The sequence below is a fragment of the Prionailurus bengalensis genome, chromosome B2 (assembly GCF_016509475.1).
Source record: "Prionailurus bengalensis isolate Pbe53 chromosome B2, Fcat_Pben_1.1_paternal_pri, whole genome shotgun sequence".
In the NCBI taxonomy this organism is placed as follows: domain Eukaryota; kingdom Metazoa; phylum Chordata; class Mammalia; order Carnivora; family Felidae; genus Prionailurus; species Prionailurus bengalensis.
In genome coordinates this window covers 104,541,679-104,568,386 of record NC_057349.1, presented here as the reverse complement: position 1 = coordinate 104,568,386, position 26,708 = coordinate 104,541,679, and the positions used below count along the sequence as shown (strand labels likewise).

The window sequence follows — 26,708 nt, the reverse complement described above, 5'->3', positions numbered from 1 at the left end:
CTTATAGACATATCATATATGTCCACTAAAAAGTCAATCTATCAATAAGATATGTATGATTACATGGAGATCTTTTCCATAAACTAATTTTTCTCATAATCTTCTTCCTGATGTCATTTTCTGAAAATCCAGGGGTGAATAAAGTTTTATACATTTAAAAATTTGCAAAACAAAACATAACTCTAATTAGTACAAAATATCCAACTCTAAAATAATTTTCCTTTTTTAGCACATCTATTTTAATGACTCTACTCTGTATTTTACATTTCATTTGTCACTAAATGTTTTTCAGGTATCAGGAATCTCTCTACCCAGGAGAATAGGCAACTATTATTGGCTAACTACTTCTTACATGCCAGTTAATTAATATGAAAGATTTTTAAAAATATAATAATGTACCAACAATTAACAGTTAATGGGAACTATACCCATAGGCATATGTGTTCAAAGGCAATTTACAATTTATTTCAATTCACTTAATATTAATTCCAATTTAGTTTTCATTTTGATTTCTAAAGCCATTAAAGACTTAGACAAAGTTTAAGTAAATTAAATAATCATTTTTGTACAAAAAAGGTATGGCTCAAAAGTCACAGCCAAACGTCATTTTCAGGGTTTTGATCAAACCATTCAACGATTATGCCATTTGCTAAATCTACCATTACTATGAACCATTTTCCAACGTGTAAGAATCTAAATAGTATATGAAGGCATTCCATCTATGTTCCTGAAAATTTATTAAACAGAAAGTGATTTTAATATAAACTCTGCAAGTAGACACTTAAATCACATGTCATTTTATTACCATTTTTGCTATTAAAGAATTTCTCTGAGAAAGAGTATCTTATAGATGTTTATGATGATTGTTGCCTAATGATTCTTTGACATGGTAATACTTCCCTAATTATATATCCTAATGGCAGTAATGCTCTGTTTAATCCCACCTTTGAATGACTAAAACCAAAACCTTGGACACCTCTTTAAGCACTTATCACATGGACACGTGTTTTGCTCCCTTGAGGACTCTTATAAGATGTGTCATGTGCTTCCCCCACACTTGTGGCCCAGGGGCACTTTTCACATTGCAAGCAGTGAATAAGTGATTTTTGAATTTAATCCATAATATCAGTAGAAGTATTTAGTTCAAATGAACCCACAGCTTTATGAAATCAACAATATCTATTTGCATTAGTCAAAAAAAACTTTAGATAAATATTTTAATACTATTTTATATATACTTTGCCCATTAGATCTAATTCTCTAATTCTTTGTTTCGATTTTAAGTCAATTAAAGGAGAATGTAGGAGCTCATAGTATGTACTGAAGTTGAAAAAATTCAAACTAAATCTAAACTGTGTTCAGCAGAGCCATGGCAGGTATAAACTAGAAATCAATAGCACTTCTCACTGATGTCATATAGGCTAGCTTTTGTGAAAGACAATTGTTAGAGTTCTTAAATATTTTCCCATTATTTCTGCATTTGTCTCTTCATTCCTTTTCTGTTAAATACTTTCCCCTTTCCTTTTGAGGTAGATGATTTTCTCCAAATAAATGGGGGTAAGGTAAATATTTCCCCTGTACACTTTTCATTATTATTATTATTTATTTTGAGAGAAGAGGAGAAAGAGACCACAAGCAAGGGAAGGGCGGAGAGAGAGAGAGAGAGAGAGAGAGAGAATCCCAAGCAGTCTCTACACTGTCAGTGCAGAGCCTGATGCAGGGCTTGAACTCAGGACCTGTGGGATCATGACCTGAGCCAAAACCAAGAGTTCGACGCTTAACTGACTGAGCCACTCAGGCGCCCCAGTCCCCCCTATACTCTTATTCTAGATGAATTCTTCAATCCCAGTTTATTTTTATGGATAATTAGGATCTAATGAAACTACAATGGTAGCCATGGTTTTATGAAACCGTGCCCTCTGGCAGTGTTTTTAAAAACAATGTAGAATGTGTTATCTGAAACCGTTGGAGCTTAGTCTGCCAAAATGGACTGACGGACACTGCCATGTCCTGTCCTGATTTATATTTCAAGAAGCAATGATCCCTTAACATTACTAATCATCCCTCTCTCTGGGTCTGTGTATCGGACATGTCTTTCAGGTGTATCAGTAAGAGGAGAGCAAGGTATCCCTGGTCCCCCAGGCCCTGTGGGACCTCGAGGGCACCCGGGTCCATCTGGACCACCAGGAAAACCAGGCTACGGAAGTCCTGGACCCCAAGGAGAGCCAGGATTACCAGGACCACCAGGACCATCCACCACTGGAAAGCCAGGTTTGCCAGGACTCCCAGGAAAACCCGGGGAGAAAGGACTATATGGACCCAAAGGAGATATTGGACCACCTGGTTTACCAGGACCACGGGGCCCACCAGGGCCACCTGGAATCCCCGGCCCAGCTGGAATTACTGTTCCAGGAAAACCCGGACAACAAGGACCTCCAGGAGCCCCAGGACCCAGAGGCTTTCCTGGAGAAAAGGGCACACCAGGAGTCCCTGGTGTGCATGGACAGAAAGGGGAAACAGGATATGGTACTCCTGGACACCCAGGTGAGAGGGGCCTTCCAGGCCCTCAGGGTCCCATGGGACCACCTGGCTCTCCTGGAGTAGGAAAAAGAGGTGAAAATGGGCTTCCAGGGCAGCCAGGCATCAAAGGTGAGCGGGGCTTTCCAGGAGAGAGAGGACCAGCTGGCCCGCCAGGCCCCCAAGGTCCTCCTGGGGAGCGAGGACCAGAAGGCATTGGAAAGCCAGGAGCCCCTGGAGCCCCAGGCCAGCCAGGGATTCCTGGGACAAAAGGTCACCCTGGGGCCCCAGGAATAGCTGGGGTCCCCGGGGCTCCTGGCTTTGGGAAACCAGGGTTACCAGGCCTGAAGGGACAAAGAGGACCTATTGGCCTTCCAGGGAGTCCAGGTGCCAAAGGGGAACAAGGCCCAGCAGGCCATCCTGGGGAACCAGGTCTGACTGGACCCCCTGGAAACATGGGACCCCAAGGACCAAAAGGCATCCCAGGCAACCAAGGAATTCCAGGCCCTAAAGGTGAGACAGGACCGGCTGGGCCTGCAGGACACCCTGGGGCTAAGGGAGAAAGGGGTTCCTCTGGGTTAGATGGAAAACCAGGGTACCCGGGAGAACCAGGCACCAGTGGTCTTAAGGGAAATCCAGGGCTCCCAGGCCCAAAAGGTGACCCTGGAGTTAAAGGACCTCCTGGTCTCCCAGGTCCTGTGGGCCCAGCAGGAGCTAAGGGAGTACCTGGACACAATGGTGAGGCTGGTCCAAGAGGTGCCCCTGGAATACCAGGTACCAGAGGCCCCATTGGGCCACCAGGCATTCCAGGATTCCCTGGATCTAAAGGGGATCCAGGAACTCCAGGTCCTCCTGGCCCAGCTGGCATTGCAACTAAGGGGCTTAATGGTCCCACTGGGCCACCAGGGCCTCCAGGTCCGAGAGGCCACACTGGAGAGCCTGGCCTCCCCGGTCCCCCAGGCCCTCCAGGCCCCCCAGGCCAGGCAGCCCCGTCCGAGGGCTTTATAAAGGCAGGCCAAAGGCCTCTTGTTAGTGCCAACCAGGGAATAACGGGGATGCCTGTGTCTGCGTTCACTGTTATTCTCTCCAAAGCTTACCCAGCTATAGGTATTCCCATCCCATTTGACAAGATTCTGTATAACAGGCAACAGCATTATGACTCAAGAACTGGAATCTTTACCTGTAGGATCCCAGGAACATACTATTTCTCCTACCACGTGCATGTGAAAGGGAACCATGTTTGGGTGGGCCTGTATAAGAACGGCACCCCTGTCATGTACACCTATGATGAATACACCAAAGGCTACCTGGATCAGGCTTCCGGGAGTGCCATACTCGATCTCACAGAAAATGACCAGGTGTGGCTCCAGCTGCCCAATGCTGGGTCAAATGGGCTGTACTCCTCTGAGTATGTCCACTCCTCCTTCTCAGGGTTCTTGGTGGCACCAATGTGAGCATATTCCCAACCGAGCTAACGTAAATCTGCTTGAAAAGGCATTCTCCAACTCCACTGCGCCCCACAAAATGCATATGGAGGTAGGCAAAAAAAAATGTGACTAATTTTAATTTTCCAAAATACAGATTTGAGCTTTCAGACCAATAAACTGTCCCCCTGACAAAGCGAGCAGCAATGGTAAATTATATGCAAAGACTCTCTTGAATTTCTAGTCAGCAGCCTTAAGACTCTTTAAAGTTTTCTGTGAACTCCTTCAGTATTTAAAAATTTCACCATGAAAGTCCTACTAGGCTAAAAAAATAAAATGATCGCAATGAAACCCTGAAATGGGACACTAAATTACGTTAAATTTGATTTCAGAAATTCAGCATTTGTTTTTAAAAAGAAGCCTGTTTCTAACAATTAACAGGAGAACTTCTAGGAAACAATCAGGAGGTATCATATCTTTATAGAACTCAAATACTTGAATATTCAAATTTCAAAGACACTGTATACCCTGAGATCTTTCTGATGGTGCATTACTCGAAGGCTTATATGGCCCCTTCATCAAGATCTATTCAAACATACAGGTGCATACAGACTTCTTACAGCTCTAATAAAACCAAAAGATTATGTTAAAATTAATCTGAAATGCAAGGTGCTTTAGCCATGAACCTTTGCAAACTTTTCTGTGACTGCAGGAAAGCTTCCTATATATCCTTCATAACTTGGAAATGGGTGTCTAACCTATTTTATTTACTTAATACAAGTGTGATTAATTTGATTTCTTTAATTCCATCTTGAATCTTACATAATATGATATTGTGGGTTTACAGACCATTACCATATGTACCCTGAGCCTCCTATTCTAGTGAAAGTATAACTAACGTCAAGCGTTTCACAATCTGACTAGAAATGAAAAGACGTTATTTATTTATGCTCTGTACTGTATTTTTATATTGCTGTTTAAAACTTTTAAGCTGTGCCTCACTTGTTAAAGCATGAAATGTTTTACCTACTCCTTATTTACAATGCAATAAAATAACATCAACAGATTTTTATGTTAATTTATTCGACAGCAGCAATCTGGTATTCTCAACCATTCTTTGAAGGCTTTTCATTTTACAAAGTTAATAAAAGTAAAACAGTAGCGGTATGTGGGTGACTTTTACAGTTGTCACGGATACTCCCCTCTACTGGGGATGGGCATTCCCACACCCCCCTCCCCCAGCACTCAGTGTGGACTGTGAAAAGGCCCCCACAAGACCCCATGGGACCTACCAGCCAGGGTGAAGGGCAGGTGACTGGGTATGGAAAAGTGAGACGATTACTCCAAAACAGTGATTTTCTTCAGGGAAGGACAAAGCAGGTGGCAGAGAAATATGTAATTTGAAAAAATATTCTGCAGTTACTATTTGCTGCCATGTCAGATTTTAGTCATAATATTTAGGATTACGTTAATATCAGCTTTTAAGAGCTGATATTATATTTTGATGGCTTAAATTACATTAAAAAGAAGGCAGACAAGTTTATGTCAATCAAAAGACAACATTTCTCTAAGCTGAGAAACATCGCTCTTGAGCATCTATCAGTCAGCCCACTGGTTGAATCAGGACAGTCTGGTTGGAGTCAACGAGGTAACATATGATAAACCCATCTCTTTATTCCTTAGAAATATCCTCTGTGTAACTCAAGCAGACCTGCAGATACAGCTGTGAAACCTTAGCTGCAGCTTGGCGATGTCTCTGCCCCATTCTGAGTCAGCCAATCCTGTTTTAAGCAATGAGAATAGAATTCTCACTTCCCCTACCAGTCTATAACCACGACACCAATGGTTATAGGTGTGAGTAATCTGCATTCCCAGGCTGGGAAATAGTGAAGTGTGAACTTCAATTCTAGGGAGCCCACAGAACGACCCTTTAGGCAGGCATGTAAGAGACAGCATAGCTCAGAATACTGGCAATTATGGCCATGAACCAGACATGAATTACAGAACCTCTTAAAATGTAAACAGTACCAACTACATAGCAAAATTTAAGATGAACGTAAATCCTAACTGAGACACATAACAAAATAGGTAACTTCTAAGTAATTCATAAGACATAGCATTTAATAAACATCTATTAGAAAATCTCTCTTCACATTACTCACCCTTAAAAGCTGACATTTTATAATTGTGTTGTATACCAGCAACTATATCCTTCCAAAAATCAAATGTTTTTTGACCATTGTTCTGCTAAAAAAAAAAAAAATTCCAAATCTTAACATACGTAATAATTCTGTTTTCAAGCCCAGTAGAAAACACTTGCCAAACCATTAAAATATTACTGTAATCTAAAACTGGGACTCATATTTTATGGGGCGCCTGGGTGGCTCAGTTGGTTGAGCATCCAACTTCAGCCCAGGTCATGATCTAATGGTCTGTGAGTTCGAGCCCTGCGTTGGGCTCTGTGCTGACGGCTCAGAGCCTGGAGCCTGCTTCGGATTCGTCTCCCTCTCTCTCTGCCCCTCCCTTGCTCATACTCTGTCTCTCCCTCAAAAATAAAACATTAAAAACAGTTTTTTAAAAATAAAAAATAAAATTGGGACTCATATTTTAGAAAAGGTAATAGATGTATAAACTCATTCTTCCGAATGATTTAAAAAAAGAAATCTTCCATGAAAATCACTGTTATGTATATATATATGTATACAATATATATATATACAATATATATACATATAACTAAATATTAATATAGCTCATATAGCCCAAATAAAATAGAAATTTCCACTCAATGTAATGTCTAAAAATTATGTATTTTAAACACATGAGTAAATTTATGGTGTTATAGCTTTTGAGATATCAGAATGTGCCTCTTCATGTAGTGGGGCATCAATGGGGCTAAGAAACTTCAACTCCTAAAGTCCTAAAAGCTGGTTACTTTAGAATTCAATGCACATTTACCTGATTTCTACATAAAAGAGCAGCAAGTCTCTACAGGAGAGATAAAGGAGGTTCAAAACCCAAAATGTACACCATTTTTATTCAGATTTCTTTAAACCAGGAAGTAACATTATATTAAAACACATAACCCTACAACCCCTTGCTTTCTTGGAAACATTAACTGGTGTCCTTCTATCTAAACAAAGACAAACTACTAGGTATTTGTATCTAATTATATAAGCTCTGAAATATTTGAGGACTGATAAATTTGCTTGAAGTTACTATGAATAAAAAACTGACTCCAGTTCACGTAAATAACTTCTACCAACATACTAAAATTATTGCTCAACAGAAACTTTCACAAAAACATGACTAATTCTGGTTCAAAAATAAACCATTATCCATGTTCAATTATCAACATGATCTTTATGATTTTAAAAGACAACATATGCAAAAAAGAAAAGTAATTCTGACATAAAACTGGTTTCTGTTCACAGGTCTTAAGCCCTAACTAAGTGTAACTTCTTGGAACCAGACATCTATTCAATCTTCATAAACAGTATAAAGTCTGCATGCATCAAACTGCTCAAAATGATGAATTTAAAAACTCCATCTCATTTTTTAATTTCATATTATTTAGAATGCTTAAGAACAGGTGGAATTTACTTACTTTTTTTTTTTTTATTCTGCTAATGAAACCAAGAAAATATTTTTCCACCTATGAGGTCTGTTTTCTTTTTAGACTTTTGCACCCTCTGCTGGCGAATAGGTTTATTATCCTTGAGAAAAAAAATAGTCACTGCTACTTAATTTTCCCAAAATACTCGACCAAATTTTGTTTTTCTTCCTCAGTCACTTCTACAACTACAGAGAGGAAACTGAATAAAATCTCAACTCAAAAGACATATATAATTAAGTCCTCTGATTTATGACTAAATACATACCATAATTTCTAAAAAATGAGCCCTTGCTCACCTTTGTTAAAGAGTCCACGACTCTGGCACATAGAAGAGCTCCTGGCAGGTCGAAGTAGTTATCATAAAAATAATATTTTCCTAAAAAAGAACAAAAATTTAAACTGGGAATAAATTATTGCCTCATTTATGTGACACACAGAAACCTGGCTAAAGAGACACTAGATTTTGGGTTAGTCACTTAAAGGGATTTCGTGAAAAAAATGCTTTTATGTAAAAATTAAATAGATTTACCCCAAATATAAAATGGATTATGAAAAAGCCACAATTTATGTTATCAATGTCACTGAATTCCAAAACAATCAGTCTAACACTGGAGTACCATGAAGTAATCAATACAACAGTGCCTTTCCATATCTGTGCTGGCTGGTCCACCTTCAATGCAATGTGAGAATAACCAATGCACTGAGAGGAATAAAAAAAAAATAGCACATCATATCAGGACACAGTATACTAATCTTGGAAATCTCAGGAGCACAGGACAGGCACTCCAGGATCTCATGGAAGAGAGGAATTTAATTTATCCTATTTGGCCCTAGGACAGAATCAAACTTGAGCCCTTCCTTGGTACAGATGTCACTTTCGAATCTGCCATCCCTGGGCAGACACCTGATGACCCATGCCACATCCCTTTGGCTCAAGTCTGATCCCAGCCATGGCCGTGCTAAATGACATCATCCCACCTAAGCACACCTGTGTCATTCACTTTCCCCAAAAGCCTGTGGAGTCCATGTGCTCACGTGGCAAGCTCCAGGCACCAGTGGATGAGCCTCAAGTTTAGGAGACAGTGAAGACTTCTGTCCCTTGGATTGACAACTCTGGGAGGTATTCTCAGTGCTTCTCAGAAGTCCCAGTGGAACATAGCCCCCATTGTTCCTTCCTTCCATCTCATCGCCTCTAACATCTCACTCCTGTTTACCAGGACTGAGACCAACCACTTTGCTTTGGGCAGGATGCGGGGTCCCAATGTCATAACCCTTGCACAAAGAGGAATCAAACAACCAAAGGTGAAGCCAGATTTTAGTTTAATGTAAGAAAGTACTTTTCAAATGGTCGTAACATTGAATGCACTATTATAAGTGCCTGATTTCGAGTCCTCCCTTTCTCCCATTTGTAATGTATGAGGTTCTGGAACACGGCTGTCTTGCTCTTTAGTGTCCACTAAACACAATACCCAGCATATTGTAGGCCCTCAATATATTTGTTAAGCGAACGAATGAATGATCTAATAGTGGAATGGACTTCTGGAATGAAGGAGGGTCGTGGGTAAATTAACAGGAGAAAACCCTCTGCAGGGGCCAGATGTCTATCCCTTTAACTGCCATTTAATGCTTTTTACTTCCTCATATCAAATTATTAAGAACATAAACGAAACAAACTCAAAGTTCTCCTTCTGTTAATTCACAAAATGGCTGTGTGGGTTTGTGTATCCTTTCCCTCAGTTAAAAACAGTTTGTTTTTTACTCTTTTGCAGCTGAAATTATTGGCTATTTTTCATTTTTTCATTTTATTAGACTATTTTTCATTCCTAAGAAAGGTTAGACTGGCTTTGTCAGTGTGAGGAACCAGGATCTGGAGGAAGAGGAAGATAATATAACATGTACATTTCTGCTCACACTTTGCTGTGCTGTAAGGCCACATAATACTCCAGGGTTCCCAAGACCTAAGACAGTGGAACAGCTTTCCAAGGTACATTAACCTGTGCTGTATTTATTCTCTTGGCCTATGACACCAGAGTGGCCAGTTGCTCTGGGCACAGTGGGAGCAGCAGGTGTCCTCATCACCAGATATGTGTCCTTGCTTTCCCCTCCCCTTTCACTCCCTTTATGGCCATTAACAGATGAAGTTCAGTTAAAGAACTGAAACACTGATCACGAGTCTTGGTTGGGGTCTAAGCAAATAACGCAGGGGGATAATGAAACTCCCTTCCACAAGGCAAGGGGCTGACTCACTCAGCTATCAAACCTGGGCTGGATGACCACTCTGTGGACACACCGAGGCTTGTTCAGTCTTGACCTGTGAACTGGACCAGGCTGCTCTCAATGCCTCTTCCCACAACAAAACTCCAAGACTACCACATGAAAGCTTTGACTCTCTCCTCCTTATAAGCAGAGAGCTCACTGGCAATGAAGGGATTAGTGAGCTCAGTTCAATGAAACAAGCCTCCACAAGAAGATAAGTCCTAAAATCGTTAAGCTGTGCTCACAGGGAAACTGCTCCCCAAGAACCCAGTGCCAACAACTATGTACTTTACAAACCACATATTCTTACTGGTAACAGAACAGAGGCACACAAATGACTGAAGGCAAGAGAACAATTTATGTTAGCTCACTTCTCCTGCAGGTGAGTGATATCATCTTCACTTAAATATGAACAAAGTGATGCCAAAAGTGGCTTAGTAATTTGCCAGATCACTTGACCCAGCAAGGAACAGAGTCAATATGATCCAGGACCACCTGCCTCCACACTCCCTGTGGTTTCCGCTATACCAAGTTGTTTCTGCATAATCCACCAGTTTAGAGGGAAACAAGGTCAAAAGGACTTGCTCTCTGGAAATCGGCGGGTAAGGAAAACCATACTCCTGCCAGTGCAAGAACCTGAAAAGTGATTATCAAGTAAATGGTCAGTAAAATGTCTGTATCCATCAATGCTTTAAATTCCCTAAACATACTGGTAGGGAATGCACTTGACAATGCTCTACTTAACTCTGGGGATGAGTACGCTCTAAGTAGACGGAAACAGCTAAACCAACTGGTGTTCGTGAAAATAAAGGTTTTATTTGGCAATACTGATCAAATTTTAAACCTACATGTCTTTAGAGCAACTGTACTTCTAGGAGTGTACCCTGAATGCATTTGCACAAAAGTGAAAAATATACATATATGAAAACATCACTGCAGGCTTGTTTGTAATGGCCAAACACTAGACACAAAGTCACTATGCACTATGGATGGACTGATGGACAGCACTGGATGGCAGAGCACAGCAGCATTTAACAGACTGAAGTACATCTCTGTGTGCTAATGTGACAGGATTTCCAAGATGTCAATTAAAAAGAGCACAGTACAGAAAATGTATGATTCCTTTTGGTATTTTTGAGAAATAAGTTCAAGGAAAGGGGATTCTGGGGCCAGGGGTTGGAGATAATTACTCTTCATTTTACTCTTTTCTATAACTAAATTTTCTAACCATTTGCTCACAGTATTTTTTTTAACGTAAACAAAATTTAACTGGGTTGTGGAATCATAGGCCAGTTTTTTCTTCTTTTATAGATCTCTACATTAAAAAAAAGTTGTATTAAAAAATAATAAAAATAAAAAATAAATTAAAAAATTAAAAAAAGGTGTATTACTTTTTAAAGGCAAAGCTTTCCCTTACAACGTGGCAGAAATAAAGGCCTTTGTCATGTGTCACCATCACCTGACCACTGAGCACAGGAAGGGGAAACACCTCCCTAACCAACTCAGTTAAAGAGGAGATAAATTCCAAGGTCATCCTCAGAGCACTCCTGGCTATACTGAGCACCAGAGGGAAGCTGCTGATTCCAGGAGGTGGCGCCCACTAGCAGCCAGAGGAGTGGGCAGACTGTTGGTCCTACTGGGTGAATGCTCTTTTCTTGGCTGAGAAATACTTTACTCCTTTAATGTACTTTACTCCTTTAATGAATGGATGGCAGAGTGAAACACTTAGCTCTGTGCCTGGCCTTTCTGGGAGGAGGGCAGCTATCCACAACTGACTATGTCTGGAAAGACAACAGCAGTCCTCTATCCTCAGCGGAGTAAAGGGCAACATAGACACCCATTTCACTCCCACTAGCCATTTGGACTTGAGATGTGTGAAAGCATTGTGTATTGATCCCCAATGTGAAATATGTTTTCCTACTGATTTACTTTATCAGGAGTACTCATTTCCTGACACTTCGATCTCAGTACAAAAGCAAAACAAACTCTCAAAAGACAGAGAATGTTACAAAGCAAACCTAATTATAACAAGGAATAACTCCAACTATATTCTTACTACATTTTCTTGTTTTTTTTTTTACGATTTTATTTTAAGTAATCTCTACACCCAACATGAGCTGAAACTTACAACCCCAAGATCAAGAGTCGCATGTTCTACCGACTGAGGCAGCCAGGTGTCCCCCGCCCCTGCCCTGGTTACTACATTTTCTGAGGAACAGGTGCATTTCAAAAGTGTAGTGTGAAAGAAAATGGCACAAACATTTAGAACAAATGAAAAACTAACAACTATAACATAACAAGGTCTATGTGTTTATAATAATGTCTTAAGCATTACTTGTTAATTTATGCATATCAACGTCTACAAATAAGTTTTGAGAAATCCATTCATGTTCTTTAAAGACAATGGGAAGAAAGATATGAAAATATATGAAATCATTTAAAATAAGGGAAAAGAAAAGACAAAGGCAGAAGATACTAGAACTGAGAGTAAAGAAGAGAATTCAAGAAAACAAAAGAACAAGCAAACAAGAGAGGTGGGTAGTATGAATACGAGGAGAAATGTGTAATGGAGAAATAAAAGGACTGAGCATGTAATAAACTAAAAAAAAAATACAGAAGACTGAGGAATGTATTATTCCTAGGTGCTAGTCTTTTCACTCCAGAACAAGTACAAGTAAAAGGAGCAATCAATGAAACCCTAAATGAAGCAGAACCAACTCCCAAACAGGTATCAGACACAAGGAAAGCATCGTATTCCTATCACACCACGGCTGCCCCCTTGTGTAAACTGGCCGACAGGAGGCAAGAATGGCACGCTTCATGCCCTCACGCCCCAGGTTCAACATCCAAAACAAAAGGAGACGTAATGGTGGCGCTGCCCCCCCCACCCCCACCCCGCCATGAGCCATACCTGATCGGCAAGCCATTCCCGTGTCAGACATGAAGTATTTCCACTCCTTCCCACCATACTCCTCTGCCAGCGCCTCTGGAGCCATCATCTTTGTGCCATGGCTTGCTCTGGTTTGGGGAGATGGGAGGGGCAGACAGACAAATACAACAATGAAAGACAAAACCAAAACTATACAATGCTTTACATTAACTATGATTGAAGAGAGCTAAGTACACTGTTAAGAATCTGATAGTTGAGTTTAAGGTCCTGGTCAAAGCTGCATTGAGTATGTATACATACATACTACACTTCAGCTCTAGTTGCCCAAGGCAAGAAACATGCAAATGAATAACAAAATAATCAGAAGGGGGGCCACACCTGTTGTAGTTATCTGCACTTAGCGTGAGGTCCAGGGGAGAGTATGAGTTCGTAGCGTGCAAAAAGAATGATGTATCAAAAGGGACAGTATGTGCCAGGGGTAACCTGTGCTGAGCGTCCTTTCCTTCGACTCTGATCACGTCAACAGAAATAATAAATCGCATAGCTGTGGCCACGTTGGCTTGCCTCTACTATGGGGGCTGGGGGAAAAGCAGATGCCCACACCCTGGCCCGCTCTGTAAGGCTCAGAGCAGTGGCAGCGGCAGCTTCTCATCTGTTTGTCTCACTCCCCCCAAATACTCCAAGTGCCCAGTGCACCCTGAGAGGAGAGAAGGAAAGGGAATTAGTACTGAGTGTGAGAGAGACTGATGAGGGTTGGAGTAGGCTAGAAAAACTTCCAGAAGGAGCTAAAATACAACAGGAGTCTTGCACGAGGGGGACAAATTTGGATAAATGGAGAAGGAAGGAGAAGTGTGCATAGACTACCAACTCCTACCCAACATTCATTCTCTTCTTAGTAAAAAGAAATCTCACTTTATTCCAGGCAACTGTGCACTCATCTAAAACAACATAATCTCCAGGCTCTTTTGCAGTAGAGGTCATCAATGAGATGAAGCAAGTTATTAAAATTCTCCTGAATTTCCTGCAATTATTTCTAGTGAGCCGAATTTAAAAGAACTAGACCTTTAAGTCCAATGCTTCTTGATCTGTACTTAAATTGTTAAAACAATTCATACGAAGAAACAGAGGCACATGATCTGTCATCTGAATGATAAAAATAATAATCTTATTTAACCCGTATTTAACAATCAAATGCTATATAATAACAAAGTGTCCTGGAGAAAAAGTTTAGATTTCACAACTAAATTTTATTACCTGAGCACAGTGCCATTATCTGCCAATTTAATGAAGTTCCCATCTTCCAGATCCAGTGCCAAGCCCTTGCAACTAAAAATAGAAAAATTTGATTACTGATCAATTCATAGATTCGGCTAACCCCAAGAAATAATAATCTATACTTCCAAAAAGTCACAATGCTAAAAGGGATTCTCCCATGCAGGTGAATGATATATTGGTTAAAAAGACCAAGAATATCCAAGAATTCTAAAATTTAATAGCATCTACAGAGCAAGTATGTAAGGAAAACTGCCATGTGGGAAAATGAGAGACAGCATGTTTAGTTTGTAAAATCCTTAAGCCTTAAAAAAAGAGGAATTCAAAAATTAGAACAAAAAAAGGAACATTATTTCATGTCTCTGTTAAAATGTGCAAGTATTTTTCATTAAATAAAACACACACACACACACACACACACACACATTTAAATTCTGCCAGATAAGCTCTTAGCCAGAGTTTCTCCTATATTCTTTAGAAATTGCCTCGATTTAGGTCAGGTTTTAAAACCTTGCCCTCTGGGCAGGGCATACTATTGAAAACCACTAAAAGAAAGTCAAATACTAAGTTTCAGGTTCCTCACTGCAAAAGACTTGTGGGATTTGGGGAGAGAGGTGGGTACAGATTCATTTTATGAATAATAAAACAAGGAAGTATAATGCCACCAAATACCAAGAGAATTAAACAAAAAATGACAGGGTACTTTAGAAGCATTACTGACTTTGGTCCACAGTAAAATTTCCAGAGTCAGCGGTTTTATACGGTGAAATATTTGTGTTTCTTCTTTTTACAAAAGGGACACATCAAAAAGGACTAACCAAACACTGCAGAAATATATAATAGATGAACATCATTGCTCTAGAATTACTTTTGTATGTGTTTTTCATGTGTTTTAGATTTATTATTAATTTTCAACTGAGCAATTTTAAAGTGTTAGATTTTTATTTTGTTGTTTAGATAAGGAAGAGAGACAAAATAAGCCTTGGCAAGTAGAGAACCCTAAGAGTAAGCAGTAAGAGTCTTAGAGACAGGAACATTTACCCAAATTACAGAAAACCAAATGGCCCAGTTCAGACATTTATTCAAAACATGATTCTTCCTCTTCTACAGTTCAGTATTTGAAGGGCAATAAAGCAAACTTTCTTTTTTAAGATGTAAATTTTAAAGATAGTTCTTTTTTTTTTTTTTCAACGTTTATTTATTTTTGGGACAGAGAGAGACAGAGCATGAACGGGGGAGGGGCAGAGAGAGAAGGAGACACAGAATCCGAAACAGGCTCCAGGCTCTGAGCCGTCAGCCCAGAGCCCGACGCGGGGCTCGAACTCCCGGACCGCGAGATCGTGACCTGGCTGAAGTCGGACGCTTAACCGACTGCGCCACCCAGGCGCCCCTAAAGATAGTTCTTAATAACCTCTGAAACTTATGACAAACTTAAGCCATACAGAAACATCCAAATTAGTCAAGAAGCTTTTAGCCTATTTACATATTTAATTAAACAAGTCTAAATTTAAAGTAGAAAAGATTTTAATTAATGAAACATAAAACTTTTAATAGAGAAAGCATTTTGTCTTTTGACTCAGTTTCACATTTCACTTTCTGTCTCCACAGAAGCATTAAAATTTTATCAGCAACATTTAAGAAACAGAGGGAATGGGCAGCCCTTAAAAAAAAGAACTTACCAGAAATCCCAATCCTCTGGAGTCACAGTTAGTAATTCTTTGTCATACCCTTTCTCCTTGACCAGGAACTGAGCAAAGCTATTATAAATGAGCTGTAAATAAGGGGAAGGAATAAAGAGAAATTAAATATAAATTCACTATTCATTCTGAATTTCACAGACTTGAAAACCTACTGGAGTCATTCATGGGGCAGATGGGAGAGAAATATCTCTAATTGTGAAGTTCGGCAGTTTAATCCCCGTGTACAAGCAATTTATCCACCCCTGAAAGCCCCAGGTAGCTGTTGTGTCTTTTTCCACTGCAGAATTACACCATCAATATACAATTACATAACCGAGGATGACTATTGTCTTACTCCTGAATTCTAATGGGTTGGAGATCATTAAGACTTGAAAGCTTTGTAAACTCATTTTAAACATATAGATCACTCTATCATTATATCTATCCTTAGCCCATTCTTAGTAGAAAGTGCTTATGAGGCACTGGGTTTCCCTAATTCATAGATTATTTCCCCGAATAAAGGACATCGAAATTGTCACTAAATTGTTTTAGTTTTGTCACTGTCACAGGGGAGTCTCAAAGGGAAAACACACATGGAGACAAGGCAGATGATCTGAAGGAAGAATCAAGGAGCTTCCATCAGATACAGGAAATACCTCTTATTTCTTTGCTTAAGGAAACTGAAGGAAAAGGACAAAGAAAGCTTCAGGAAACAAGTACAAAGATAAATGCTCTGCCGATGGTTGATAGATCTTCCGATTTCTCGACAACAACAAAATCCCAAGTGTTGGGGTAATGTGTCTTATTTTTTTCTAAAGAGTTGGCTTGATTTTTAAAGAACTGTGTATACCAAACAAAGAGGAGGCAGAAGGTGGATGAAGGTCCACACTGGCCCTACCCCATTCTCCTTCCATGAGGGTTCTTAAGTCAGCATCAGATGCCCTCGGACCTGAGGCAGAATGCTGGTCTGGGGTCTGACTGAGCAGTGTCCGAGAAGATTCTTGAGCAACTCGACCTTTCTCCCATATGTTAACCCGTGACAGGTTTTGGCAGCATGAGACAGCACAAGCGGGAAGAGAGCAGAGACACAGTAAAAGGAACGGGAGAAGGCCTCCCTGAGGTGATGATGTTTACACTGACGTCTGCAAGATGTAGCAGTTAGCTGGGTGAATCCAGGGGAAGGGGAGCACACCAAATCCAGAAACCCAGAGACCCACACATATCTGGATTTGGGAGTTGGGTGTGAGCATCAGGGAATGAGTGCAGAGAAATCAAAAGCTCCCTGTCAGGGGCGCCTGGGTGGCTCAGTCGGTTGAGTGTCTGACTTGGGCTCAGGTCATGATCTCAAGGTTCGTGAGTTTGAGCCCCGCATCAGGCTCTGTGCTGACAGCTCAGAGCCTGGAGCCTGCTTTGGGCTTTGGATTCTGTGTCTCCCTCTCTCTGCCCCTCCCCCGCTCATGCTCTGTCTCTGTCTCTGTCTCTCTCTGTCAAAAATAAATAAACATTAAAAAAAAAAAAAGCTTGGGGCGCCTGGGTGGCGCAGTCGGTTAAGCGTCCGACTTCAGCCAGGTCACGATCTCGCGGTCCGTGAGTTCGAGCCCCGCGTCAGGCTCTGGGCTGATGGCTCGGAGCCTGGAGCCTGCTTCCGATTCTGTGTCTCCCTCTCTCTCTGCCCCTCCCCCGTTCATGCTCTGTCTCTCTCTGTCCCAAAAATAAATAAACGTTGAAAAAAAAAAAAAAGCTCCCTGTCAAATAGAGCTGTTCTCTATCCTAAAGCTAATTAAAATCACTATACATGTATTACCATGCAATGCAATGTGACCCTGATCCAGGTCAGTTGTTAACAGGCTTACATTATGTCAACACTACATATCAGCACTTCTCAATCCTGGCAGTGATTCAGAACCAGTGATGGCTCCTAAAACCACCTGGAAATTTCAGGCCTCCAGGATAGGGTGGGGTCCAGGTGAGGCCATACAGGATTCCTGAAGTCCAGAGATGACTGAAAATCATTGGCTTTATGCATTATACGGATTTTCATTGAATCATTAAAAAAAAATCAATCAAAAATGGACTGAGTCACTCTGAGGTACAAAGTACTATGGATAATAAAAAATACACATCATGATCCTGACTGCAGGGAACCAGTGCTGTGGGATTAACAGATGTAAAGTGCTTTAGAGCAGTGCCTTACATACAAGTAAATTCAACTGAAATATTTGCTATTATCAGTCATATATATGCTGGTTTAAAAAAAAAAAAGTTCTGATAAGTACCTTTGCCCATTTTCACATATCAATATTCTCACCACAGCCAGTTCCAAGCTACCAATGCTTACTACATACCATTAAACCTGCCGCCTCTCGTCAAGGCACTTTACTCAGTTTCAGACAACAGGAAATTCTCACCCCTTGACAATACTGATAAAGATATGGGCATATGATGCCACTGAGATTTGACACCTTCCTGAGAGAAAGGGGCCTTTTCCAGCAGGGCTGCCGTTAGGGGCATCCACAGCTATGCCCCTCACCTCGTGGAGAAGTTTCTGTGATAGGAGAGAATGAGGTCAACGTGTGGAGAGAACCAGAGAATAATGGTGCTGAGGAAAATAAGGGAGTCTGTGCCTTTGAAACCCATCCTAGTCCCAAGGCCCGAGCTCTTGGATCTTTCTCTTATACTGAGTTACCCCAGATGCCTTCATGGCACAGGGCCTCCATGACCAGCCCTCTTCCTCTCCCAGTGTCTCACGTACCTAATAATGCACACTGAACAGCAGCTGCAAATTGTGAGTTGTATGCAGACTACAAATTATGTTTGGTTCCCACTTAAGGTTGCCAGATAAAACATGAAATGCCTAGCTAAATTTGATTTTCAGATAAACAACAATGAATTTTTTTAGTATAAGCACATCCCATGCAGAACACACATATAAGAAAAAATGGTTTTGTTATTTGAAATTCGAATTTAACTGGTGCTGTATTTTTCTTCACTAAATGTGGCAACCCCATAATCCTGATGTGTTTGAAAACAAACTAACATTTAAAAGTTGAGAGACTTCTGGGGCGCCTGGGTGGCGCAGTCGGTTAAGCGTCCGACTTCAGCCAGGTCACGATCTCGCGGTCCGGGAGTTCGAGCCCCGCGTCGGGCTCTGGGCTGACGGCTCAGAGCCTGGAGCCTGTTTCCGATTCTGTGTCTCCCTCTCTCTCTGCCCCTCCCCCGTTCATGCTCTGTCTCTCTCTGTCCCAAAAATAAATAAACGTTGAAAAAAAAATTTTTTTTTTAAAAAAAATAAAAGTTGAGAGACTTCTCATACAAGTTCAGATTCCTAACTGGTCTTAAAAAGAATTAGTTCTTTTAAGAGGCTCAGCCCTAGGACACCTAGGTGGCTCCATCGGTTAAGCTTCCGACTTCGGCTCGGGTCATGATCTTGCAGTCTGTGAGTTCAAGCCCCGCGTTAGGCTCTGTGCTGACAGCTCAGAGCCTGGAGCCTGCTTCAGATTCTGTGTCTCCCTCTCTCTCTGCCCCTCCCTTGCTCACGCTCTACATCTCCTTGTCTCTCAAAAATAAATAAACGTTTAAAAAAATAAAATAAATAAAAATTTTAGAAAGGAGACTCGGCCCCTACTTCCTCATGGAACTTGGCAAGAGTCAAGTGTGGCTGTGCCTTCAGAAGGCAAACACACTCTCCTGGCTATCCCAGGCCCTGCTCCCACTCACAAATGGGGGTTAACTGCTTGGCCCCTTACCCTTCTGAGTCTGCAACCCCAGGAGAGCACAGGGGTCATCATTTCTAGGATACCTTTCCTGAGCCCCCAGGTGAGGTAACACATCCAGTCCAACATCTGCACATTCTGCATTTATTAAACGCCTATGATACTGATGGGAGAGGCACTCAGTGTTCTATGACGCAATCACCACCGACTTCTCCAACATCTTCTGCAACTCCCCACCTGCCGCGTGACACCCAGCAGTTCCCTGAATTGTTTCTCACCTCTGGGTCCTTGCCCTGGCTAGATTCCCTCTGTCTGAAGTGCCCCCCTCTGCTTCCTCACCTGCCAGCTTTAACTCTTGTGTTGGAACCCAGCTCAAGCATCAAGTGTCACTCCAGACCTCTCCTCTGGGCTTTCTGGCTCACATAAAGCATGGTGGTGGGAACAGAAGCCAATTAGCAGGGTGACTCTGGATAAGCTGCTTATTCTTTTTGTGCCTTGCTATCCTCATCTCTAAACAGCGACTGTGACAAAGCAAATACCTCGCACAGTTCTTGTAAGGATCTAACCAGTTCATTTAAACTGAATGCGTATTAGAATAATGGCTGTGCCATCTTCACTTATTAAAATACCTATGTTTTTATTCAGTTATTCCTCAATTACTTATTGAACCCCGTATGTGCCAAGCACTCACCTCGGCACACAGAACACACAAGAAACTATCAGAGATACTGATGTCAAGGAGTCATGGCTCTAGACTCTAGGGGAAGATTCTGACAGGTTCACAGGAAATTTTAAGCCATGTGTAAGTGCTGTGAGAAATTAACGGTTTTGTGGAAGATTGGAAGACGGGCTGGTGTGGAGGGAGGGTCTCCAGACACTAGGGGCAGCCAGTCTGCAGCAAGGTGCAATACTGCCCTCACCACAGGGGGCTGAACTGAACTCTTCAGCATCCTCCCCCGTTACAACGCCACCTGCAGGCCCGTGTCCATCTCAGCATCCAACTCTGTTAAGGGGCTCAGCACACTGCTGGTATTTCATAAAAGATTTCTGAACCAAACAGGATCCGTAACACACTACTAGGATACTTCCGATCTTTAAGCCTCACTTATATTCGAGGTTTGTAAAAAAGAATCCTTTTACTGCAGGGTCTTGCATTCTGAGATTTTTATGCTCACATATGCACAAAACGGGTTCTAACATGACAGTGGTTTAACTTTCTTCAGAAGAATCTTTGACTAAAAAATTCCTGTGATTTTTTTTTTTTTTTTTTTTTTTACAATTAGTTTCCTTGTGAAACCAAAGTAATGGGGGAGGAAGGACAATTCCCCTTAGGGTGTGGTATCATAAATACTCCACTCCCCCTTTTTCCCAAAGTTCTGGGAGGACGCAAACTTAGTAGACGGTTGCTAGGATTAGAACTTATTCAGAGAGCATGCAGCACGTAGGAAGTGCGCAATAAATGTTTATTTTCGTCTCTTGGTAGAAGACAAAATTTGGGCTAAGATTCTAATGACTTTTCGGCTAGTGCTTCTTCAAAACACCACACAATCTCTCCCTGACTGCAGTGTTTAAAAACTGACAGGTGGTCGCGTGGACACGCTAAAAGAAAACTGCACACAAGGAAAATAGAAGCCCAGGTGGCTGCATCGTAGTGCGGCTGGTGCCCAGAATGACTTGCAAGGAAGTTCCAAGGCCAGGGTTCTGCAAAAGACATCCCCAGTTCCCCTGGCCCCGCCCTGCCTTCCGTCCCAGGAACCGCTTCCTCATCCCGATTTTGCACAGATTGCCCCTCTGCCCCTTTCCTTCCCACCGCTCTCTCAAAGTTGGCTAAAAGCTGAGCTCCATAAGCCGGTGCCGACGGCTCGGGAGGGGCCCGGGGATGCACATTTCCGCCCAGCCTCGCCGTGGGAGGCCGAGTTCTGCGCAGAGGCGCGGCGGCTGCAGGGCCCCTGGCAGCGGTCGCCGCGGGAGCCGGGAAGAAACTCCAGCCCCGGCCGCCATGGAGGTGCACGCCGTGCGCCCCGGGCAGCCTGCGCCACTCACCACCGCGCTCTCGGGCAGGTTGTAGCGACACAGAGTGTGGTCCAGGTCGAAGCCGACCACGTCGCAGGCGGCCAGAGAGAAGTGCTGAGCCATGGCTGCGCTGGAAGCACCGGCGAGCGCCTCAGGTGCCGGGAGGGTGCGAGGAGACCGCGGACGGGACGCCGCGGGACGCTGCGGGACGGGACAGGACGGGGCCCGGCAGGGGCGGGACGGGGCACGGCGGGGCGGGGCTGCGGCCACCCTCAGGACGCAGCGCGTCTGCCTCCAGCGCTTCCCGCGCCCGCGAGCGCCGCCCCCGGCCACGCTTCTCTCCGCCCCTCGCGCGGCCCGCCTGCCGGCGCCTTCCCCGCCGCTTCGGCGCCCTGCGTCCCGCAGACGGCGGCCGGCCGGTTCCCCGCGCCCTACCGATGTCCTTCCCCCGCCCCGCAGCCCCAAAGGCGGGTGTGACCGGGGGGGTCACGTCACCACTGCTGAGCCTGGGGATACAGATGAATCCCTGTTGGCACGTAGCCCTTGCCACAAAATTAACCGGGGCTCCCCTTCGTTAGGAAGGTGCCACAGAAACCAGGACACTGTAAAGTTAGACCCGACCCTTTGCTCTTGTGCGGAATAAGGTAAGATGGAGAAAATTCTACCCACTAATACCCTCTGACACAGTTAGCCTAGAATTTGGAAGATCTTTTTGCCCACGTGCTATGAGTTGAATCTTTTTGTATCTTCCTAAGTAGTCAAATAGATCTTTCACTATTTCACCTTTGGAGTGAGTTAACAAATAGTTTTTAGGAAAGAGTTAGAAGGACCATTTTTGCAAAGATGACACTGATGATCAAAGAAACCAATGTTGGCTATTTTGTTATTTGGTTATTGTTTTTTTATTGTAATGAATTTTTCAATGAAAGGACATCAGAAAGTTGATAGAACATGCTGCAGAGTAGAGAATTTTCTTCAGACAGATGGTTTTCAGATTTATAGTGCACAAAATGATTCAAGTGACAATTATCTGAATTCTCTCAAGGACTGTGTATAGCTAATATCATTTTAGATGTATAGGAGAAAAGTTAATTCATTACATACAATGGATGCATTTAATTTTGAGAACCCATATGAAAGGCTAGGACTTTGAGATCTTTTAAATTGTTTAAAAGAGAAAATACAAATGTCATTAAAAAATATGAGTCTATTATCTTTGTACTACTTCTGTGTTAAATTTAAAGGAAAGCTGTCCAATGGGAAAAAAAATCAATAGTTATGACATAATGAAAATATAATTGATTGAGAATTACATTTAACCCTTACTAATACTAACCCTTATGAGGCTAATAGACCAATCAAGGGATTAATTTAGTGCAATAAATAGTTCAGTTTGGTAGGACACTTATTATACCTAGTGGACCCATTGAATAAATTGAATACTTGTTCCATTATAACTCTTAAAAGCCCCAAACAAATCTCTCTGGAATAGGAAGAGGAAAGAATGCTCAAGAAGATGGAGCTGTTCACTGATGAGAGCTCAACAACCATGTTTTTAATGTCTGTGAATCAAACGAGAAAAAGCTGGATTGATTTACAGCTTGTACTTATTTCCCTTGTATGACTCTGTTGTCCCTGGAGCATTGACTTCAGCATTCCTTTTTGCCCCCTGCTAAATGCCTGCCAAGGTCAAGCTACCTGGTAGAGGACACCTTGAAAGCCACAAGTTTCCTTGAAAGTTACCTTGTTTTAATGTAGGATGGGGACTTCCCTTAGTAATGTAAATGCACAAGTGCATTCATTGCCAGAGGGAAGTGTACTGAAGGATTGTTTTTCAAGATGTAAGTGGCCCTGGGACTGGAGTTGACCCTTAAACCTGGACCTATCTACTTGCTGAGTGTCAACTGTTACATTTCTTACATTCCTCCTGTCCATTCAAAAAGCTCTCTGCTAGAGTCTACGACATTTACATATTGTGGGAGAATTTAGCAAACTGCACTCCAATCATCCTGAGAGATCTTACTCCTCCTTTGAGCCCTGTTCACCTTTCCTGGCCTCTACCTCAAACCTCAGTCTGCCTCCTTTAAGGACATGTGAAATGATTCCCCTAAACTTTTATCACATGTACTGATAAAATACCACAGCTGTTCTATTATCAAGCAAAAGTTCAGTGTTCTATTTAAACCAGTTAATTTCTGTTTCTTTGAGTGATATATTAAATATGTCAGTGTTGTGGACTGAATTGTGTCTCCCCCCCACCCCCAACAAATTGATGTGTTGAAGCCCTAAGCCCCAATGTAATTATATTTGGAGACAGGGACTTTAAGTATGGTTAAATGAGGTTGTAAGGCCCTAATTTAATATGATGGTGTCATTATAAAAAGAGGAAGAGATACCAGATATACACATGCGTCGAGGGAACGCCCTGTGAGGACATAAGGAGAAGATTCAGTCTGCAAGCAAAAAAAAGGTTTCACCAGAAACCAACCCAACTGGCACTTTGATATTGGACTTCACCCTTCAAAACTGTGAGAAAATAATTTCCTGTTGTTTAAGCCACTAAGTCTGTGGTATACTGTTAGGGCAGTCTCAGCAGACTACTACGGTCAATAAGGAGATTTGACTCTAATCCATGTTGTGTCAAATGGTGAAAATAATATTTGCATTTGCAGGATCCCTAAATGACATGAACTTATACTTCAGTTTTTTCCTTAGGTTATTTGTTGGTTTTCAGAATTTTGGTACGTTTATTTGTGTATAATGTTAGTACTTTGCTGTGAAGTTTTAGGAATTGTTTAGTATTCTGTGTACTGAATTTTTTTCTTATAACCAGAAAGTTATGAAATAATTCAGCAATGCTCAGAAGTAAGAAATTACATTTGTTGCTGAATTTCTAAAATTGAATTTCATTGTTAACACTGACGTACTGACGTACATTTTAACCTACAGTTAATACTATAATTTAGCAACTTTAACTTTAGATATGCCTTTTACTTGTTGTTTACCTAAAAGTAACTTAGTGATTAGCTCGCTTGTTTCAGACTCTAAAATAACTCACTAAGTGACCTTTTGTGGATTTAAAACACTGCCATTTAATATCTACATTGTAAATGTTATTTACCAAACTGTTATTTTGGTTGGGGAGTGGGGGGGAGACCTGTTTATTGTTTCATCAGTTTAATTGGTTTTTCTAAATACCCCAAAGTAAACATTGTAATATTTGACTTTTTATATAATCTAAACTAATATACACATCTTCCCTGGATCATATAATTTGCTTTGGGAAGCAATAAAGTTTATTCAGTAATTTGGAAAAAAAACAAAAGATAAGGCCTAAAAACGTAATAATGCCTAAAAGTTCATCTCTGTAGCACTTAAATATTAAGTCATTGAGCGAAATAGAACCAAAAACTGATTTGTAATACTGGGCTGTGGCCATAAGATGGCAGTAGTTCTGCATTAGGAATATTTTTCATTTGATTGCTTTAGTAATCTTAAAATCCTTAAGTTTCTTAATTTTAAAAAAAAAAGTCATTTTATACTCTCCCTTTCTGCTCTTGCTACAAAAAGAGATGCCTCCTTAGAAATTTTACTGTGGTTTGTGTGTGTATGCATTTATTTCATTTTTGTGTGTGCATATATTTATTTTTGACGGTGGAGGGAGAGAATGCGATGGGATGAAGTCCTTTAGTAGGAAACTTCTCATTAAATAACTAAATGTTTAAAGTAAATGTTCTCATAAATAACTAAATGTTTAAAGTATGAAATGAGCTCCTATTTTAGCTAAAATACTGACAGGAATGTAATTCAGAATGATCTCTAATGATGTAGCAATAGGCTGAAATGTAATTAATTAGGACAAAGGTTGAGTTTTGGGATCAGGTTCAAATAATCTACTTTAACAGCATATTATGGGGAATCTTGATTTACCAGCAGGTAAGTTGGAAATAAAGTGTGGATAAGGTCAAGGTGAACTCAGCTAGTTCCAGTTTATTTATTTTTATTTTTTATTTAAAAAAAATTTTTTTTAATGTTTATTTATTTTTGAGACAGAGAGAGACAGAGAATGAACAGGGGAGGGGCAGAGAGAGAGGGAGACACAGAATCGGAAACAGGCTCCAGGCTCTGAGCTGTCAGCACAGAGCCCGACGCGGGGCTTGAACTCACGGACCGTGAGATCATGACCTGAGCAGAAGTCAGACGCTTAACCGACCGAGCCACCCAGGTGCCCCAGCTAGTTCCAGTTTAAACTCAGTTTCTCTTTGATGGATTGTCACTTCAGTCTTCCCTTTTTCTTCACTGTTTTTCTGGGAGGTTTGGGACTTCTAAATTGCAGAAGGGCTTAACATATTGCCAAGGAGTCTGGGAACAGACTCTGGCCCTTGGCTAACGGCATCCATACAACTGCTTCTCCATCCCTGTCAGTATTTGGTTACCTCTGGCCACATTGGCCACACTGCCAGCAACCAGTCCTGCGGCATAAACTCTGAAACACCTCTTGTTACAGTGTCAACAGAAAACGGTTTGGTTTTGATCCAAGCCATGAGACCATTTCAGGCTGGCCATTCCCCACTCAGCCAGCCTCTGCTCCTCTCTGGAGCCGTCCCAGCAAACCTTCACAGAAAACTTTTGGCTTTGGAGCCACAGAAAAGGGAGACATGTGTTACAGTGTGGGAAGGTGGGGTGGCTACCTCAGATGCCCTCCATCTAGATGTGGCCCACCATTTCTATCCTAGTGATTGCTCCCTGTTATCACAGGATACTCTGCAAAGTTGTTTTCTCTCAGAATTCACATAAGTTGTTGGATGAAACCAACTTTAAAAAAAAAAAAACAAAACTTTTTTCTAATTAACTTTTTCTTGCAGAAAGCCCAGAACTTGAAAAAAGATGTGTCCTGGCATTTGTTATGGGCTGAGTTGTGCCCCCCAAACTAATATGTTAAAGTTCTAACCCCCCCGAACCTCAGCAAGTGGCTATATTTGGCGATAGGGCCTTTAAAGTGATGATCAAATTAAAAAGAAGCTCTAGGTTGGGCCGAGCCATTTTGATTGATGTCCTTATAAGAAAAGGAAATTTCAACACACAAAGAGATACCAGAGTCACCAAGCACAGAAGAAGAAAGACCGTGTGGGAACACAGCAAGAAGGCGGCCATCTGTAAGCCAAGGAGAAAGGCCTCAAAAGAAACCAAACAAGTTAACATCTTAATCTTGGACTTCTTACCGTCCAGAACTGTGTGAGACAAATTTCTGTTGTTTAAGCCACTCAGTCTGCAGTGTTTTGTTATGGCAGCTGTAGAAAACTAACGCAGCGTTCAAGACTATTTTTC

General features: G+C 41.6%; 2 protein-coding genes across 3 annotated transcripts in view; one reads left to right on the top strand and one right to left on the bottom strand.

Annotated features, from left to right (window-relative positions):
* The window catches only part of COL10A1 (collagen type X alpha 1 chain), a 45,740-nt gene extending 40,733 nt beyond the window's left edge, over positions 1-5,007 (top strand). Inside the window, exon 3 of the mRNA XM_043592157.1 lies at positions 2,101-5,007. Within this exon, the coding sequence (XP_043448092.1) occupies positions 2,101-3,971 (1,871 nt within the window). The 3' untranslated portion in view covers positions 3,972-5,007. The remainder of the gene's footprint in view (positions 1-2,100) is intronic.
* NT5DC1 (5'-nucleotidase domain containing 1) overlaps positions 1-21,687 on the bottom strand; it is a 142,415-nt gene extending 120,728 nt beyond the window's left edge. Inside the window, exons 1-6 of one of the 2 annotated variants that reach the window (XM_043592158.1) lie at positions 21,411-21,687; positions 15,655-15,746; positions 13,958-14,029; positions 12,725-12,831; positions 7,854-7,933; positions 6,104-6,188 (exon numbers count right to left, since the gene is read on the bottom strand). In XM_043592158.1, the coding sequence (XP_043448093.1) occupies positions 6,104-6,188; positions 7,854-7,933; positions 12,725-12,831; positions 13,958-14,029; positions 15,655-15,746; positions 21,411-21,503 (529 nt within the window). In that variant the 5' untranslated portion in view covers positions 21,504-21,687. The remainder of the gene's footprint in view (positions 1-6,103; positions 6,189-7,853; positions 7,934-12,724; positions 12,832-13,957; positions 14,030-15,654; positions 15,747-21,410) is intronic. The other variant, XM_043592159.1, reaches the window with a different exon arrangement.
* Between the last annotated feature and the right edge of the window lie 5,021 nt (positions 21,688-26,708).